Source organism: Frieseomelitta varia, unplaced genomic scaffold (assembly GCF_011392965.1).
Source record: "Frieseomelitta varia isolate USP_RPSP 00005682 unplaced genomic scaffold, Fvar_1.2 scaffold_273, whole genome shotgun sequence".
NCBI classification, from domain to species: domain Eukaryota; kingdom Metazoa; phylum Arthropoda; class Insecta; order Hymenoptera; family Apidae; genus Frieseomelitta; species Frieseomelitta varia.
In genome coordinates, this window is record NW_025110005.1 from 107,147 (window position 1) to 124,605 (window position 17,459).

Sequence of the window (17,459 nt, forward strand, 5' to 3'; positions counted from 1 at the left end):
TGCAAATGGGCATACAGCCGCATTAAGATACGCAATGAACGGCGCGTATGATTTATACTGACTTCTTCGCGATCCAGTGGCGCGGCGACAGTAATTTGCCCCGTTTTCTGATCGATCGAGAATTGCTTCTGCCTGTCACCTCGTTCGATGTAATAAGACACGTTCCCGTTCTCCTCGCTGTCCAAGTCGTTTGCGAATACCTGATACATTCATTATAAACGTGAAATCGTCTCGTAATTAGCGAGTAGATGAAACGAGACGTTTCAGCTATTCGAGACTTTTCCCCCGCTATTAATCATTTTCATTCAATGCGTGTTCCGATTACGAGACAACGTTACGTAACAACTCAATCAGTTGTTCATGTATAGACACATACGTAAAACTTCGCTTACCTGCGTAACTTTCTCTCCGATCTTCGCGTCCTCGCGTATAGATGCCCTGTACGAAACCTCGCTGAATATCGGCGCGTTATCGTTGCTATCGATCACGGTAATATTCACGGTGGCGTGATTGCTCAAAGGTGGGATGCCTCCGTCCACGGCCTGGATGGTCAGGAAATAATCCCTGGCGCGTTCGAAGTCCAATTGCTCCGCGATGGTAATCACGCCGGTACGCGCGTCTATTTGAAACTTCTTGTGCTCGTTTCCGCCGACGATCGAGTAATAAACGTCGGCGTTGACTCCGGTGTCCTTCGACGTAGCGAGCACTCGTGCCACTTCCGTGCCGACCGCGTAGATCTCAGGAACCTTCGAGAAGTAGACCTTGGACGCAAACTCCGGCGGATTGTCGTTGATATCCTGCACGTTGACGATCAACGATGTCATACTCATCAACTGAGGAGTCCCCTGATCGACCGCCTGTATAGTCACGTTGTACATGGCCTTCGTTTCTCTGTCGAGCGGCTTGCCGAGCGTAACGATGCCGCTGTCCGCCGCGACGTGGAAATGGCCGTCGGCAGAATCGATGAATTCGTATCTGATCTTACGATTAATGCCGATGTCATCGTCCGTGGCGTGTACCTTGGTTACCAACGTGCCAACCTCCACGTCTTCCGGCAGCGTGGCGCTGTACGTTTGCATGGTGAATTTCGGTGCGTTATCGTTCAGATCTGAGACTAGGATCTCTAGCTGAGATGAGCATTCCCACGACGGTTTGTCTCTGTCCTGCACGTGGGCCGTGAGCGAATACTTGGCTTGAGTCTCCCGGTCCAGCTGGCCGATCGTCTTCAGCACACCAGTCTCTTTGTCCAACGAGAATTTGTCGTTATTGTCGCCGGTCAGATAGAAACGCAGCTTGGCGTTTGGCTCGTCGTCGTAATCAGTGGCCAGGACAGTGAGCACGTACGTTCCAGGATGCGAACCCTCGGAAAGGATCTCTCGATAACGATACCTCAGGCAGTACGGTGGATTGTCGTTCACGTCGAGCACCTGCACCGTTACACGCGTCTTGAAGACGTATTTGCCATCGGTGCCGACTATTTCCAACTCGTAACGATCGATCGTTTCCCGGTCCAGAGACTTCGCCACGTATACCTCGCCGGTCGATCTGATCTGAAACTGAGACCTCGAGTCGCCGGACGTTATGTAGAACTCGATCGGCGTGTTTACGTCCGAATCTTTGTCCACGGTGATCAATTTCACCACCACCGTCCCTGGCAGAGCGTCTTCGTTCACCGCTGCCTCGTAACGATCGTCCACGAACGCCGGGGGATTGTCGTTGTAATCCTTCAGCTTCACGTGCACGGAAGTCCTCGCGAAGTGCTTTGGATTCCCATTGTCAGTAGCGACCACCTGCGCACGGTTTCAAAAATTAAATTAAACGCATTGAACATCGTGACGAATGTTTTGTCTTTTTTTAATTTCGCAAGAAAGAAAAAAAAAAGAAAGAAGAAGAAAAAGAAGAAGAAGACACGTTACAACTGAAAATAACAGGAACCCGGATCGTTCGTATTGTGAAAATGTTTTAATCGAACGTACTTGAAACTTGTACTCTGGCTGTTTTTCCTTGTCAAGCAGAACCAGCGTCGATATCCAGCCGGTGTACGTATCCACGGTGAAGACGTTCGCCAGTTCGCCGATATCCGAGCCAAATGAGTATCGAACCTCGCCGTTGCTGCCGAGATCTTCGTCGTGCGCGATAATTTTCAAGATCGACGTCCCTTCCTCTATATTCTCCGCCAAGCTGATACCATACGGATTGCTTTCGAATTTCGGGGCATGATCGTTCTCGTCCAACACCTGCAGCGATATTTCGGCCAGCGCTGTCAACGGAGGACTGGAGTCCGTCTCAGCGAGGACTCCGATCAAATGATTATCCTTGAGCTCGCGATCCAGGGGTTTGACTAAAGTGATCTGTCCATGAGCGTCGATCGTGAAGAGCGGGGAATCCTCGTCACCGGAAACTATTCTGTAGGTGACCGTGGTGTTGGTCACGGTTTTTAGTCTCGTTATCGGCGTCCCAATGGGAGACGCTTCGGATATGAAGAATTTGTCCTCTTTTCGTTCAAAGAGAGGCGGCACATCTTGCGGCCCCATTATGTAAACGTTGAGAGGAACGTCGGCGTGATGAGTCGTCGCTCCACCCTTGTCTTCCGCGCGAATGAACAGCTCGAACAATTGGTTTTCTGAAATATTGAACAGAGAGTGAACGTACATTTACTAAGGATATCTAATCTAAGACTGTTGTAAAGTAGATTTTTAGACATAGAACTCGAATAAAACGATCCACAATTGATCACATGCGAAATTTGTCATAATATTCGTAATTCAACTAGGAATTATTGACTGCTAGTTATATGTGATAAAAGTACTTGGAAAATTATAAACCGGTCGTTTTGATCACTTTTTTTAGCTTTAGTGTCAACTACGAATCACGTTAATTATACTTTATTATATTTGTCCGAATTAAGAACATAGATTGGCACTTCGTACATAAATCTACTACTACCTGCTGCGCGAAATCGTTGCAACTTACCCCACGGCATCGCACTTTTCTGCAGGAACAACGCCCCGGTGTCAGGATTGATCCCGAACAGCGCCTTCGCCTCCGAAGTCTGCAGCTCGTATATCGAATAAACAATCCTCGCAGCGTCATCCTCGTCGGCGTCCACAGCCTTTACCTTGAGGAACGGCGTGTTAACGGTCAAATTCCCGTGAATACTGGCTTTATACTCTCTGAGCAGGAACACGGGCGAATTGTCGTTCTCATCACCGACTCTCACCCTGACGATCACGAAACCCGACCTGCCGCCCCCGTCGGTGGCCATCACCGGTATTTCGTACAGCTTCTGCTCCTCCCGGTTCAGCTTCTTCCTAGTTACGATCTCGCCGGTCAGCCTATTTATGTCGAATATTTCTTTCATCAGGTCCGAAGCGATCGTGTATATCACCGCGCCGTATTCGCCGAAATCCTCGTCGGTGGCTATCACGCTCGTGACCAATCTGCCAGGCAGCTGATTCTCGAACACCGTCACCTCGACCACCGGATTCGGGAACTTGGGATTGTGCCTGTTAGCGGGCAGTATCTCGATCTTGACTCGCGCGAAGCTCGTGTACACGTTGTCGGTGACGGAGACGTTCAGCATGCTGAGCTTCTTCTCGCCGAAGTTCTGCATATTGATCAGCGAGATGATGCCGGTGGACTGGTCGATGTTGTACGTTTGTTGCTCGTTACCGCCGACTATCGTGTACGTGAGCTTGTCGTCCACGTAGTCTGGATCGCTGGCGGACACCACCGTCACGAACTGACCTCGTTCCGCGTGTTCCGACAACGAGCAGGTGTACGATGGCTGCTCGAACTTGGGCGGGTTGTCGTTCATGTCGATCACTGTCACCCAAACGTGAGCCGTGCTCGAAAGGCTCGGCACCCCGCGATCGATCGCGATCACCGTGAAGTGATGCGACTCGTGAGCCTCGTGGTCCAGAGATCTCTTCAGGAAGATCACGCCCTCCTCCGGATCGATGTGGAACAGGTCCGTGCTGCTCTCCGTGTCGTTCTGAATCGCGTAGCGTACCTGCTGGTTTATGTCTGTTAACAGAGAAAAAGTGGTATACGATATTGAATGGGTGGCACAAGGTAGTAAGGTAACGCGTAGCAGACGTATCGCTCCCTTGCGACGAAACTGACACAACTCGGGAAAAGTATGTTCCTCTTGGGATGGAAAGCGAAAATCTGGCTTTGAACGAAATTGAATATTACTTTATATTCGGAGCAATACGACATGCACATACGAGCAACATAATTCCTTTTTATCGACCAATTAATGAGACTTTCATAATTGACGAAGAAATGTCTTCTTTTCTGTAACATTTTTATAGTGATAATTGGAAAATCGTGTTTTCACTTTGTATCGCTTTCGTCGCAAGGGAACGATGCGACGTATGATACGTATGTGTTCTCGTTCTCATATTGATTTATTAAGCCCCTGGCAAACACCAGCGTTCTAATTTTTCGAAATTAAGAATTATTATTTATACGAGACGGATCAATGTGTGCGTAAGTTAATGAAAATTTAATTTAACAAGTATCGAAATATGCCGACGACGCATCAGCGGAAAATTATTTGTTACACGAGGATAAATCTTTAATTAACGTTTCCTACAACAGCTGTATCACTCACCGAAGAGAAAAATTTTCCTATAGAGATTATTTTCAAGAACCCCAATTAATTAACTACAGTCATTATAATATAAATAAATGACGAAACAGATCCGGCGTTCGACGAGTTTAACGTTCAGTTCGTTAAATTGAAGTTCGCTTCGCTTCAATTTCTGCCACCGGTTCCAAGTCACCGTGAACGAATTTCTGAATAAATCACCGGACAAAATTTCGCGGACGAGAAACGTCAGCTTCTATTTATCCTTTGCCCCGTATCCTTTCCTCGGTCCATTCTCGCGCAATCATGTAACAACCCTGGGGTATATTTCATCGCGATAATTCAGTCGCGGTGCCCGCTAAGAGCATCCTTCACAATAATTACAATAATATTAATCTTGCTCCAGCAAGGCTGCCTCGCGTTATTTATGAGACGCGTTGCACAGAGACAGAGACGAAAGGATCACCGCTCCCTCGACATTAATTGCGAATTGAACCAGGTCATTGAACTTTCGATACGTATTTTGCAAGCTTTCGCACTACTTTCCACGCACGGTGTAATTTCTTGTGTAAAATGTCAGCGGGGCGAGGAAATTATTCTAATCTAAAAATCCTGTTAATTTATTATATTATTTATTATTATCCAGAGCGAATCATCGAGTCGTCGTAAGAAATTTCTATCCACCGGTAAGGTGAAAGAAAGGACTCGCGTGTTGACAAGATAAATCCACGAACATCACGCAACGTGCAAATACGTAGAGAAAAGTGACGAGTCTCGTCTCCACGTTGTTCTTCTCTATGTCGTTCCATTCACGATTAACACGAGTAACATTAATATGCATGCCTGAATTTAATAACCGCTTACCCGTGTCGTTATCTCTGGAGCTGACTCTCAACACGGAAGTGCCGAACGGCGCAGCCTCGGACACCGAGATGTTGTACGAGTCCTGAGTGAATTCGGGCGGGCAATCGTTCACGTCGAGCACCAGAATGCTAACGAGCACCTCCGCGTAGACGCCTGATACGCTGTCCGTCGCGCGAACCGTCAGCTCGTACTGTTTCTTCTGCTCGTAGTCCAGCTCGTCCACCACGTAGATTACACCTGATTTATCGAAGAGAAGATTGTAGACCCAAAAGCGATCTATGCAGCGCAGCGTAGCGTCCACAAAGCCGAGAAACATTTTCCTTTTTCGTGATCGTCATGCCGGGACTGTCGGGAGTCTTTCCTTTTTTTTTCGTGTGTGTGTGTGTGCTTACGTGTGTGTACTTTACGCGATGTTTCTTGAAAGAGATGCAGCTCGATGCAGTGCTTGCACTTGATGCAGAACTTATGCAAATGTACAGAGGTGTCGAGAAATGTGGCAGTTCCGTTACTTATCGATGACACCGGGTAATTCAAGGAGTTTGCTCGGTTTCGCGGACACCAAGAGGAAGAAGGCTACCGGTGAATGCGAGTCACGTGGTGAACACACGTTTGTACAAGACGCTCGGATATACCGGTGAGTGAATTCGCCTGAATTCGATGCTACCAGAATGTCCGTATCTTCGAACATGACGGCGCGCGTTGTGCAACTTAACAGGTTGACTCCATTCACACGGACGCTATCGAGTCTTCTTTCGTGCAACTTCACCGAGCTCTTGAACTGTCATCACTCTGGACTCTTGGGACAATGTCGCGCGACTACTATCTCGAGATCTTTACAAGTTCCCCGACGAGACGGTATATTGGCTTCACTGATTGAAAAAAAAAATGTAAAAACTTGGTGCCGGACAATTCGATCGTACGTGAAACGAGCTTAACTTTTTTCAAAGTTAAAATAAATAAATCCTCCGCGAGTGTGAGTTTTTCACTTTAGCCAATTTTTTTCTTTTTTTTCTATGAAAAGCACTCGACGAAATTTTACTCAAAGATTCGCTACGGGCCATCCTGTATTCCGAGATCGATCTCGAGAAGTAAGCGAGCAAGCGAACGGTGTCACGTAGTCAACCTGTTACAAACGAGCTGACTTGTTCCCTTTCTCGCCGTTTCCACGCATTGTAGCTCGTTTAAGGTACAAGCACGGTATCTTTCCCGATTTCGCACGCGACGGTAAGGTGCAGGCACGCCATGCGAAGAACAGAGGTGAAAGCCAGTAAGAATCAAGAGGAGAGGTGAGAGGATAAAATGAGAACGAAGGGAAAGGAAGACAGAGAGAAAAGAAGAAGGAAAGAAAAAATAATTGTGTGCCAACGATAAGGATGCGTTGAGACGCGGTTTCGAGATACATCTCGAATATTGCGGCCTCGGTGTGACCACAAAAGCAACACTGCAAATCCGTTCCTTCGCGCAACTTCGTTGCTTCTGTCCATGAGATAATGGGACCGGTGGTGTTGAAAACGACGAGTAAAGGTGAGAGCAAACGTGCACGGTTAAAAGCATCCACAACACGGAGAGAGGAGGATTAGCATGCCATTAAAAGGGCAGGACAGTTTGAAATTTTCAAAAAATCGATTTCTCTTTGGTTTTGTTTTAAATAGTAGTTTGAAGTTTTAGAAATAAGATAGAAAGGTCCTAGTTTTTAAAACGACTTATTTTGCGGTATAATAATAAATCCGCCACGGATACGGAATAACTGAATATTTGTATCACTGTTTACAACTTTAAGCAGTATTATAAAGTGTAAATCGTGCGATTCAAATGTTACTTTTGGTGAATCGAATATTAGGGGACTTGGATTCAATTTAGTTGTGAATTGTAAGAACTGTGAGCCGCGATGTATGAGTAAAAAAAATTAAGTAAAGGATACATATGAAAAATGACAATCTGAAACTTTAAACGCGTATTTCTCGAAACTAGGTTTTTAGAAACGGTGTGCAAGATATCTCGGAATCTAACCAACCGATTACTGTGAAACTTGATGCGTATCTTTAGTGTAACATTTACTATGGATTGACGATCGAACAATTTTTAATTTTTAACAATTTCGAAAAATATAAACAAAAGAACGTAGAAACTTTTGACATAAATTCGATACATCGAAAACAAATAGCTGCTGTTTTCATAATTTTCACAGAAATGAAAATGTTGGATCGTCAATCCCTAGAGAATATTGTTTACATGCACACCGATAGGCAATGTAAAAAAAAAGTTGTGTAAAAGGATGTCGTTAAAAAGTTAAACAAGAGCCCTCTTTTTTTCTTTTTTAATGTTGCTTTTTACGGTTCATAGTGTGTTAAAGTAAACCATAAAAACTCATGTCAATCAGATGTGTACTTTTTTTCTACCAGTCCTCCAAGGTATTCGTAATTTTTAGACCCGTCAAACTGTCCTGCCCCCCTTAAATCGTTACCGAACGACTCTCTTTTCTTTTCTCAGTTTTGAAACCATCGTGCATCGATCGGCAAGCGGTTAGAGGTCGCGAGCCACGCCGGATATTACGTGCGAGAGACGTGCAATCTGTAGAAAGCAGTATGCGGCGAGCGGAAATCTCAGGCACCCGATGATACGGGTTCCGGGCGTGTTCGAGTTTCCGGCGTTTCCAGTTCTTGACACTTAACCCCCTCCCCCTCCCCCTCCCTCCTCGCGCACCGGAGCGTAACCGTTTCTTCGAAACTTCCCCGAGAGTTCATCTTTGACATTTTTATCGCGCGAGATAAAGTACAGTGAGAATTCTATTTGAAAGTGTTATTCTTGAAAATTACTACCAAAGCGTGTCCGAAAATCGTCGTCGTTTGAAGTTTGGTCGATTGATGGGTGGCGAAATGTATAGAGATGTACGGGCGAATATTATTTACGATTAAATCTCTATGTTGAAACTTTGGATATCAACGGAGTCGGAGCATCCGCTTGAATTACGATCGATACTCGGCGTGATATCACGATCGGTGTTCGCCGTTATTCTAACTTATTCCGTGACGTGGTGCACCGGTCGTTGGGGTTGGTATTAACTCAGGGGATAGCGACAGGGTGTGGAGATTTATCGTTGGTAGATCGACGCGAAAAACTGGCGGCGGCCGAAGGAAACTCATTGTTACTGTTCAAGTCGTGCATGAAAATCGTAGAAAGATGAGATAGAGAGAGAGAAAGAGAGAGAGCAGTGCGGCAGCGTGTGGTATAGTGCAAGAGAGAGCAGACCGATAGAACTGGTATTTCTTTATACTCACAAGGACCATTGTTACTGTCGGGGGCTGCGAAACAGGGAGATAACAACAATACTTTAATGTCTAGTTTAATCAAATAAGCATTCGTAGAGAATATATTATAGGAGAGAGACGGGTACAGAGAGGAGAATTAATTTAAAAAAGAGAGACAGAGAGAAAGAGAGAGAGAGAGAGAGAGAAATAATTACTACGAGTAAAAAAAGTAATGACGAACGTAAATACTATATCTCAACGTCGAACAGAATCGACACAAAGTAATATATAATTGTCTGCGATTAATTATATACGAGTAAATTAATAGTAACGATTATAACTGCAGCTTGTGTTACGTGTTGCGATACATTCCAACAGCCCCAATTTACTACTGTCTCACCACTACACCGTAACTTGATTAGAATTTAGTCACCGAATACCATGTACAGCGAAACCAACGCGTCATTCGTTAAAATAGAAAGCGCGGTTGTTTGCGTACGGGATTATCGAGATAATCATTTATATTTAACCCCTTCATTACCGTTACTGTATATTTGTAAGTGCATAAATTTGCTTGTCACACCTCGTGTACACTCTGTCGTAACATTGACAAACGGATGAAATAATACACGTTTCGAAAAGTTGTGTCTCATCATCCGTCGCGTTCGATTATCACGTGGCAAACATGTCGACGGGAAATTCGAGACTCGTCTCGCTGTGCACGAAGCGAATATTTTCGGTAATGAATAGGTCGAAAGTTATGAGCCCCACAGCCGAGTTGGAATGAGAATCCTCGGGAGACGTTTTGTACGGGACTGGATTTAGGACGCAACGTTCTCCGCTCGCGCGCGCGTTTACAATTTCGAATGTAACACACGTTCGCCGCTGTGTCGTGAGATGCCATTGGAAAAATTTTCGTCGTTCCGAAGACAAAAAAAAAAAAAAGAAGAAAAAAAAGTAACAAGAGAGAGAGAGAGAGAGAGAGACAGAGAGAGAGAGAGAGAGAGAAAGAGAGAGAGAGAGAAAAGTACGGAACGAAAAAAGAAAAAAAATACATGTATACATACACATATACACTACTACCGTTCGACCGTATCGTGTCTCGCATGGAACGATGACGCAAGAAATAAAAATATATACCACGTGAAAGAGAAAAATCGACGGGACCGAAAACGTGGCAGTTTTTTTGAATCTTATCGTGTGTGTGTATGTGTTGTTGAAAGCTACATTGTCCGAGTTGCAACTTCATCGTTCCGTGCCGGAGCGCTACGCGTTTAATTCAATCTTCGCTTCATCGTTCATCCAACGGGTTTTTTTGAAAAAACTGTTTCGTCCGTGCGACCGACGAACGCTCGCTCACCTGTGTTGAAATCCAGAGCGAATTCCTCGAAATCGTTGCCTTTCGTTATACTGTATATGAGCTTGCGATTCAACGGTGACTCAGCTTGAATAGACAAAGCTAGGGGCGAATGTATCTCGATACTTTCCAACACGCTGTCCGTATAAAATTGCTTGTCAAACACTGGCATCGACCGATCTATCACCTTCACGTTCACTGGCACCTCGATCGAGCACGGTGTTATGCCTGGAATAAAGTTTCAAGCCTCGTCGAAAGTTGTTTAAACGCCGATTAAAATGTAGATCCTGCGAATAGCCAGTTTACCTCCGTCATACGCGGCGATAGTTAGCTGATACTCGCGATTGTGACCCTCCAGGTTCTGCTTCAGGGATATCTCGCCCGTTTTCCGGCACACCTTGAACAGTTCCCCGTGACCTTTTTTCAATTCGTACCTGACTTCTCCGTTGTCGCCGCTGTCCATGTCCACCGCGTGTACCTGCAAAGCCAATCGGTGACTTGCACACGTACGTCGCGATTTAACAACAATTTTAAAACGTTGGAATAACTTTCAAATCGAAGCTTTTCAAGTAAACATCAAGGGGTCAGGACAGTTTGATATTTTCAAAAAGCTGTTTTTTTTTTTCTTTCTTGTTTTAAATAGTAGTTTGAAGTCTTAGAAATAAGATTGAAAAGGTCCTAGCCTTTAAAACGACTTATTCTATAATAATAAATCCGCCATGGAATACAGAATAGCTGAATTTTGTATCATTGTTTACAGCTTTAAGCAGTATTATAAAGTGTATGATTCAAATATTGCTTTTGGTGAATCGAATATTAGGGGACTTGGATTCAATTTAGTCGTGAATTGTACGAACTGTGAGCCGCGATATATAAGTAAAAGAAGTAAGTAAAAGATACATATGAAAAATGACGTTCTGAAACTTTAAACGCATTTTTCTCGAAACTAGGTTTTTAGAAACGGAGTGCAAGATATCTCGGAATCTAACCAACCGATTACTGTGAAACTTGATGCTTATCTTTAGTGTAACATTTACTATGGATTGACGATCGAACAGTTTTTAATTTTGAAAAATATAAACAAAAGAACGTAGAAACTTTTGGCATAAATTCGATACATCGAAAACAAATAGCTGCTGTTTTCATAATTTTCACAGAAATGAAAATGTTGGATCGTCAATCCTTAGAGAATATTGTTTACTTTTGAACTTTTTTTTGCCTTTTTATTTAGCTGGAATCATGCATACCGAAAGGCAATGTGAAAAAAAGTTATGTAAAAGGATGTCGTTAAAAAGTTAAATAAATTTTTATATTTCATAATGAAAATAAACCACGAAAGCTCGTGTCAATATCAAATATGTACTTTTGTTTGACTAGCTCTCCAAAGTATTCCTAATTTAGCCCCGTCAAACTGTCCTGCCCTCCTTAATACAACGATAATACAAACTATGTTACGAAAGGGATTGCAGAAACCAGAAGCGAGTAAGATTCTATTAAGCTAATCGAGCAATTTTCCTGCCTCTATCCTATACGCAACATCCAGCGTTCTAGATTGTGCAGCCGAGAACAATTGCAATCTACTTGCCTTGGTGATAACGTCGCCTTTCTGCGCATCCACGGACACGACGGCGTAATAGGGCAAGTTAACAAACATTGGACAGTTGTCGTTGATGTCCAATATGGTGACGTTCACAATCACGTGCGCCACCCTTGGCTTCTCTTTGCTCGGCGTGTGACTCTTCGCTTCCACTATCAGTTCGTAATGCTCGCAAACCTCCCGATCGAATCTAATCCCGGTGGTGCGGATCGCGCCGGATGTCGGCCCAATTACGAACATGTCGGTGGGGTTCAGTATGCTGAAGACAATATGCTCGTTGAGCGCGCTGCCCAAAACGTTCACAACGGCGACCGTCGTGATCCTCGTCGAGTTCTCCGGGATCGTTCCCTCGTAGACGTCCTTCTGGAACATCAGCCCGGAGTTCTCCGACTTCTCCACCATCACGTTCACCTGGCAGACATTCGAGTACTTTCCATCGGAGACACGGACCCTCAGCAGATAGCTTCTCTTCATACGTTCCGGGTTATAAACCGTGATCACGCCAGTCTGAGGGTCTATGTCGAACGTGTGCGCTTTGTTCCCGTCGATGATGTCGTACCTGAGCCGGAACAGAAAGAAACGAAACGTTGAGAAGAACGGTATGCATCGGCGAACGTGGTGATTTTCTCTCTGAGCATCGAAAACGATCGTAAATCGCAACAACTGTGATGGTAAATAAATGTTAACAAAGTCACAGCGGCATTCACATAAATATATGACTTAATCTCTTAACCTCTTGCGTGGCACGTTGAGAATTTTTTTTGTCCCAAATTGCAACATTCCCTCAGTTTTAAGCATATTTAAATGAAACGAATGATGAGTTCATTACTTCTTAATAATCTTTATTCAGTGATATCGCACCGACGAGTTCAAGGGGAAAAGAAAGCGACGAATTGTATACGGTTCGGTCGCTCGTTATGGTCCGCGAACCAAAAAGTTGCCAGCGCAGGGGGTTAATTAAAAAAAAAAAAAAGCGCGTAGATTTTAATAACTTTAACACGTACCTGAGCGGAATTCCCTCGGAACTGTCCGGATCTGCGGCGCTCACTCGGATCACCGCGACGTTCTTATACGTGGGCAGCAGTAGAGTGGCGTTGTAGTCGTTTTCGAGGAACTTGGGCGGACAGTCGTTGACATCGGTCACTACGATCATGACCTTGGCAGTGGTCTCGGAAGACAGTTTCGGTTTCCCGAGATCGGAAACCTTCACGTGAAAGGTAAACTTCGGAATGCTCTCGTGATCGAGAACCATCACCGTTCTGATGGCACCTGTGCTCGAGTCTATGTGGAAGTATTTCCGAGGCAAATCCTCGACGATGTCGTAGTTCAAAAGGGCGTTCAATTCGGAGTCGGCGTCCTCCGCCTTTATGACCAACGGGGTGCTGCTGTTGGTCAGTACCAACGAGCCTATGCTAGCACCTTCGCTTATCTCTCCGCTGTAGGTTGCTTGCAGGAACCTCGGCGCGTTGTCGTTTCGATCCAGAACGTGAACGATCACGTTGCAGCGCGCCTTCGCGCTGGCCATGTTGGTCGCCGCAACCGTCAGATTGTAAAACTTGGTCTTCTCGTAATCCAGCTCGTTCTTGATCACTATGATGCCCGTACTGGGGTTCATGAAGAACGTGTCGTCCTTGTTACCCTGCACGATCTCGAACTGCAACGAGGACGTGCTCCTGGCTTCCACGTGTTTCACGTACGTACCTAGCTGCTGGTTCTCGTAGATCTCGGCGGACAATTCCTTTTGAATGAACCTGGGCGGAGCGTTGTCGGCCATGGTGACCATCACGTGTACAGGCACGGTGTTGGACAAAGCCGGGGAACCGTGATCCGTCGCCTTCACCAGCAGTATGTACTCCGAGGAGACGCTGAGATCCAATTCTCGAGCCACGCGAATCACACCCAGATCCGGATCTATCACGAACATGTTACCCACGTTCCCAGACGTGATCGAGTACGTTATTTTCGCGTTCTCTCCTCTGTCCCTGTCTATAGCGTAGACCTGCACCACCGCGGCGCCAATCGGAGACGTTTCGTACACCTTTCCCTGGATGATCTCGCTGATGAATTCCGGCGCGTGGTCGTTGTGATCGTGCACCGTCACTATCACTCTCGCGTAATTTCGTTTCGCGGGCGTTCCTTGGTCTTTCACCATCACGGTGAGCACGTGTTCCTCGATGGTCTCACGATCGAGTACCTCGTTCAGTGTAACCGCCCCCGTCACCGAGTCCACGTGGAATATCTCCAAGGAAGCCTGATTCTGTGCGGCGTGAAGGCTGTAGAACACCTTCTTGTCCTCGTCCTCGTCGGTCGCGTGCAGCTGCAGGATCTTCTCGCCTTTCTCAACGTTCTCCGAGATGTCCACGTGATAAATGCTCTCGGTGAATTCCGGCCGGTGGTCGTTGATGTCGATCACCGTGACCAATAGTTGCGTCACGGCCGTTAGCACGCTGTCCGTGACGCGGATCGTCAGGTTGTAAAAGTTCTGCGTCTCCCAATCGAGCCTCTTCGCCAACAGCACGTTCCCGTTGTCACGGCCGATGAAAAACTCGTCTCGTTTGTCACCGTCTGCAAGCAGACGGCACTAGTTGGTCCTCGCGTTCGTCGTTTTTCGCTTTCGTTGTTTAGACGAAGAAACGTTATAAAACATTCTGATTATCATGATAGGATGTAACAAAAGGAAAAGGTAGATTGAATTCTCAGCGGAGATCTTTCTAAATAACTCACGATTTTGATAATCGTGACATAAATTCGTCTCGAACTGGTCCGGCTATTTGGCGGCACGAAGTTCAACTGTTACTTGCGAGACCCAGCTGCGAAACTTTCCAACTTCGATCCTTCAAACTTTGAGAACGTTATACAAGCCCCAGTTACTCCCGCCACTTGAATATATCTCAACGAAAACACCCGGTATTTCGCCAATCAACAACAAGATATCGTGATCAACGAACTTTAACTCTATTAGCGTTAATGGATGCAACGTTCAAAATTCAACGTCAATAAGACTTAGTTGAGATCGGCTTGAACGCTAATATTTTATTTTAAAATTGATACAAGACTGGGGTGTTCCGTGTCTCGTTGAAATAAAACAAAACGAATCATTTCGTTGTAGATCTCGCATCGATAATTATCACGAAAATGTACGAAAGCGTAAATTACGTTTCAAAATTTTAACAAATCTGAAGACTTTTTTTGTCCGTGTTGCAAAAACAAGTAAGTTTATTTACACCATTTCAATATTGGCGGATACGTAACTGCAATATAATCTCGATAGTATGCATGTGTTCATTTTTATTTTATATCAATCATTTTCGTGATCACATTGATTCGAAACAGCTCGACCGTGTTAAATAAATATATACGATAACATTATTACGTGTTAGGTTATTAGGGTGTTAATTGCTTGAAAAGTGCGGAAGAAACTATTTCGAGAAGTGTATGACTATATTAAATATGCAAACTGCAACCATTGGCTTTTTAGTACAATCTATATGGAAAATTGAAAAAGAAAGATATATCAATTAATTTTCTCATTCGTTATATCTTTTATAAATTATACATCTTTTTATTTTTCAAGGTTAGTTTCACCCATAGTCTAATCCGAGTATGTGTGTGAAACCGACCAATTGCAATGTAAATATCATTTATCGAAAATGAAAATAAATAACTTCGAACTGTCGCGAGCGTTATCGAAATTTGCTCGAAATAACAAAAATTTGGAGAAAAAGGCAACAATTGTACGTTTTTTTTTTCAAAAAGTGGCAGAACCACCCTTTAACCCTAATATTTCCCAAGGATAACGTGAAAGTGCAAGTAGCAAAGACTCACCGATAATATCATACCACAGGGAGTCGCCGTCCTTGTCCGTGGCCTGGACCAAAGCTACGAGGAAGCCCACCTCGTCGCTTTCCGTAACCTCGACACTTTGATTGTTGGTCTTGAAGACCGGCGGATTCTCGGATTCCTTCGGTACCTCGACAACTTGCACGGACACCCGTGTTTGATGGCTGCGCTGCGGTTCTCCGTTGTCGGCGGCCCTTATCTGGCAAACAGAGAGGCGTACAGGAGGTGAAGTGAAGCTGCAACTTAAATTGTATTAAGGGAAACGCCGCTTTCTCGATCGACCATGAATTATGACTTCTGAAACGTGTCCGTGTTGAATTTCTAGGATGCTCGGTTCGCAATATACGCGGGATCCTTTGTGGCGGAACGCGTTATACATTCACAGAGTCAACGTTCCCGTGTAATTCTTGGAGCAGCTGGTTGTTTAGCGATTCTACGCGAGCCATACGGTCCCTTTGGAACAGCGTTCTGATTGCACTCGAGTTTTGGGAACGGCAAATCGAATTACACTTGGCAGAAACAACGTGGCGTGATTTGTGGAAAATCACGAGCGATTTTCTCGATCGTTTTCACTTACCATCATCTCGTATTCCTGTCCAGCCTCGAAACCACGCTGAGAGTACACCATCCCCGTGTTAGGGTGGATTTTAAACTTGCCCTTGCCGCGGCCACCCTTGATGCTGTACTGGATCTTTCCATTGTCGCCGATGTCTTTATCGTTCGCGAGTACCTATCGTACAGGAACACAAAGGGCAAATGAATACCAACCTTCTCAAACGCACGTTCCTTCGTTTTCTCATTCTCTATGCTAATATAGCTGTATACGACACAAAAAGATAGAACATTAGTATCGGCTGTATGTGAAAGAAAGAGAAGAGGAATCCCGAGACGATTCGCAAGTATCAAGCTGCTAATTGACAAATGCTATCGCGGAACTGCGAAACCGCAAATTATCCGAGGAAACCTCGTTATACCCTGCGTGTGTGTGGGTGCGTGTAGAGTTACGCGTTTTCGTTCTCGCGACAGACACACACACACACAGACACACACACAGGGTGCAAATTTCGAGTGTAAATGTTCGGAAAGAGAAAAAAAAAAGAACATAAAAAAGCGAAACGCGTCTACATTTGCCGACGAATAAAATCTATGTAGGAAGTACTAGTACGAGAAACAGAGAAAGAAATTAAAGAATAAGGAAACGACTCTCATTCTTTCTAAAACATTTCGTCCACGCTCTAAAATTTTTCAATTCACTCTCCTTTCTCACTCTCTTTCTCTTTCTCTCTCTCTCTCTCTTATACTCTTATTCTCTTGTTTTTTTCTTTCACTCAGTCTCGCTTCCTGGGTGGATCCATCGTGAAACATTGCACTCGTGACCTCGAAGCGTAGCATTCGCACAGTCGACATCATGCGGTACGCGAAATGAATAAAAAGAGAAGAGAGAGTGAGAGAGACAGAAAGGAGAAAAAAGAAAGAAAGAAAGAAAGAAAGAAAGAAAGAGGGTAGGGGGAGGGGGCGGAAGAGACGAGACGTCGGAAACCTCCGCCGCCCTCCCCCGCGGTCTGCCAAATATCGATCTGCATTAAAGCGTATTAAAACACAGGCGGCCGCGGTATGTCGAACACGATGTTTCGAGCTGATGCACGCGGAATCGCGCGGGAAAGTGTATCGTCGCCGGTCTTTATGCCTTTCCTCCGCGAACGAACATATTTCCCCCGTGTGCCAGAACTCATTATCGGCTGCCGGTTCTCTGACCCACGATTTTTCCGCGCTGATCCGCCGCGGATCGCCCTTTGACAGCGGCCCACGTTTGACGTTCGATTTCATTAAAGAAATTTTTTACGTCATTCGCTAAGCAGAATGGCTTCTTTTTCTCTCCCCATTGTACAGAGCAAGCTGAAAGCGTTATTTGTTTGAGAATTTGGGACGAATTTCTTTTTTTTTTTTTTTTTTTTTTTT

At 45.0% G+C, this 17,459-nt stretch overlaps 1 protein-coding gene across 4 annotated transcripts in view; it reads right to left on the bottom strand.

Annotated features, from left to right (window-relative positions):
* The window catches only part of LOC122528957 (fat-like cadherin-related tumor suppressor homolog), a 73,976-nt gene that overhangs the window by 5,693 nt on the left and 50,824 nt on the right, over positions 1–17,459 (bottom strand). For 3 of the 4 annotated variants that reach the window (XM_043654632.1, XM_043654633.1, XM_043654630.1), the window contains 12 exons: positions 16,078–16,230; positions 15,486–15,699; positions 12,665–14,225; positions 11,649–12,219; positions 10,370–10,541; positions 10,067–10,291; positions 8,737–8,760; positions 5,459–5,695; positions 2,974–4,026; positions 1,977–2,623; positions 393–1,790; positions 63–200 (listed from right to left, as the gene is read on the bottom strand). In XM_043654632.1, coding sequence (XP_043510567.1) covers positions 63–200; positions 393–1,790; positions 1,977–2,623; positions 2,974–4,026; positions 5,459–5,695; positions 8,737–8,760; positions 10,067–10,291; positions 10,370–10,541; positions 11,649–12,219; positions 12,665–14,225; positions 15,486–15,699; positions 16,078–16,230 — 6,393 coding nt within the window. The remainder of the gene's footprint in view (positions 1–62; positions 201–392; positions 1,791–1,976; positions 2,624–2,973; positions 4,027–5,458; positions 5,696–8,736; positions 8,761–10,066; positions 10,292–10,369; positions 10,542–11,648; positions 12,220–12,664; positions 14,226–15,485; positions 15,700–16,077; positions 16,231–17,459) is intronic. The other variant, XM_043654631.1, reaches the window with a different exon arrangement.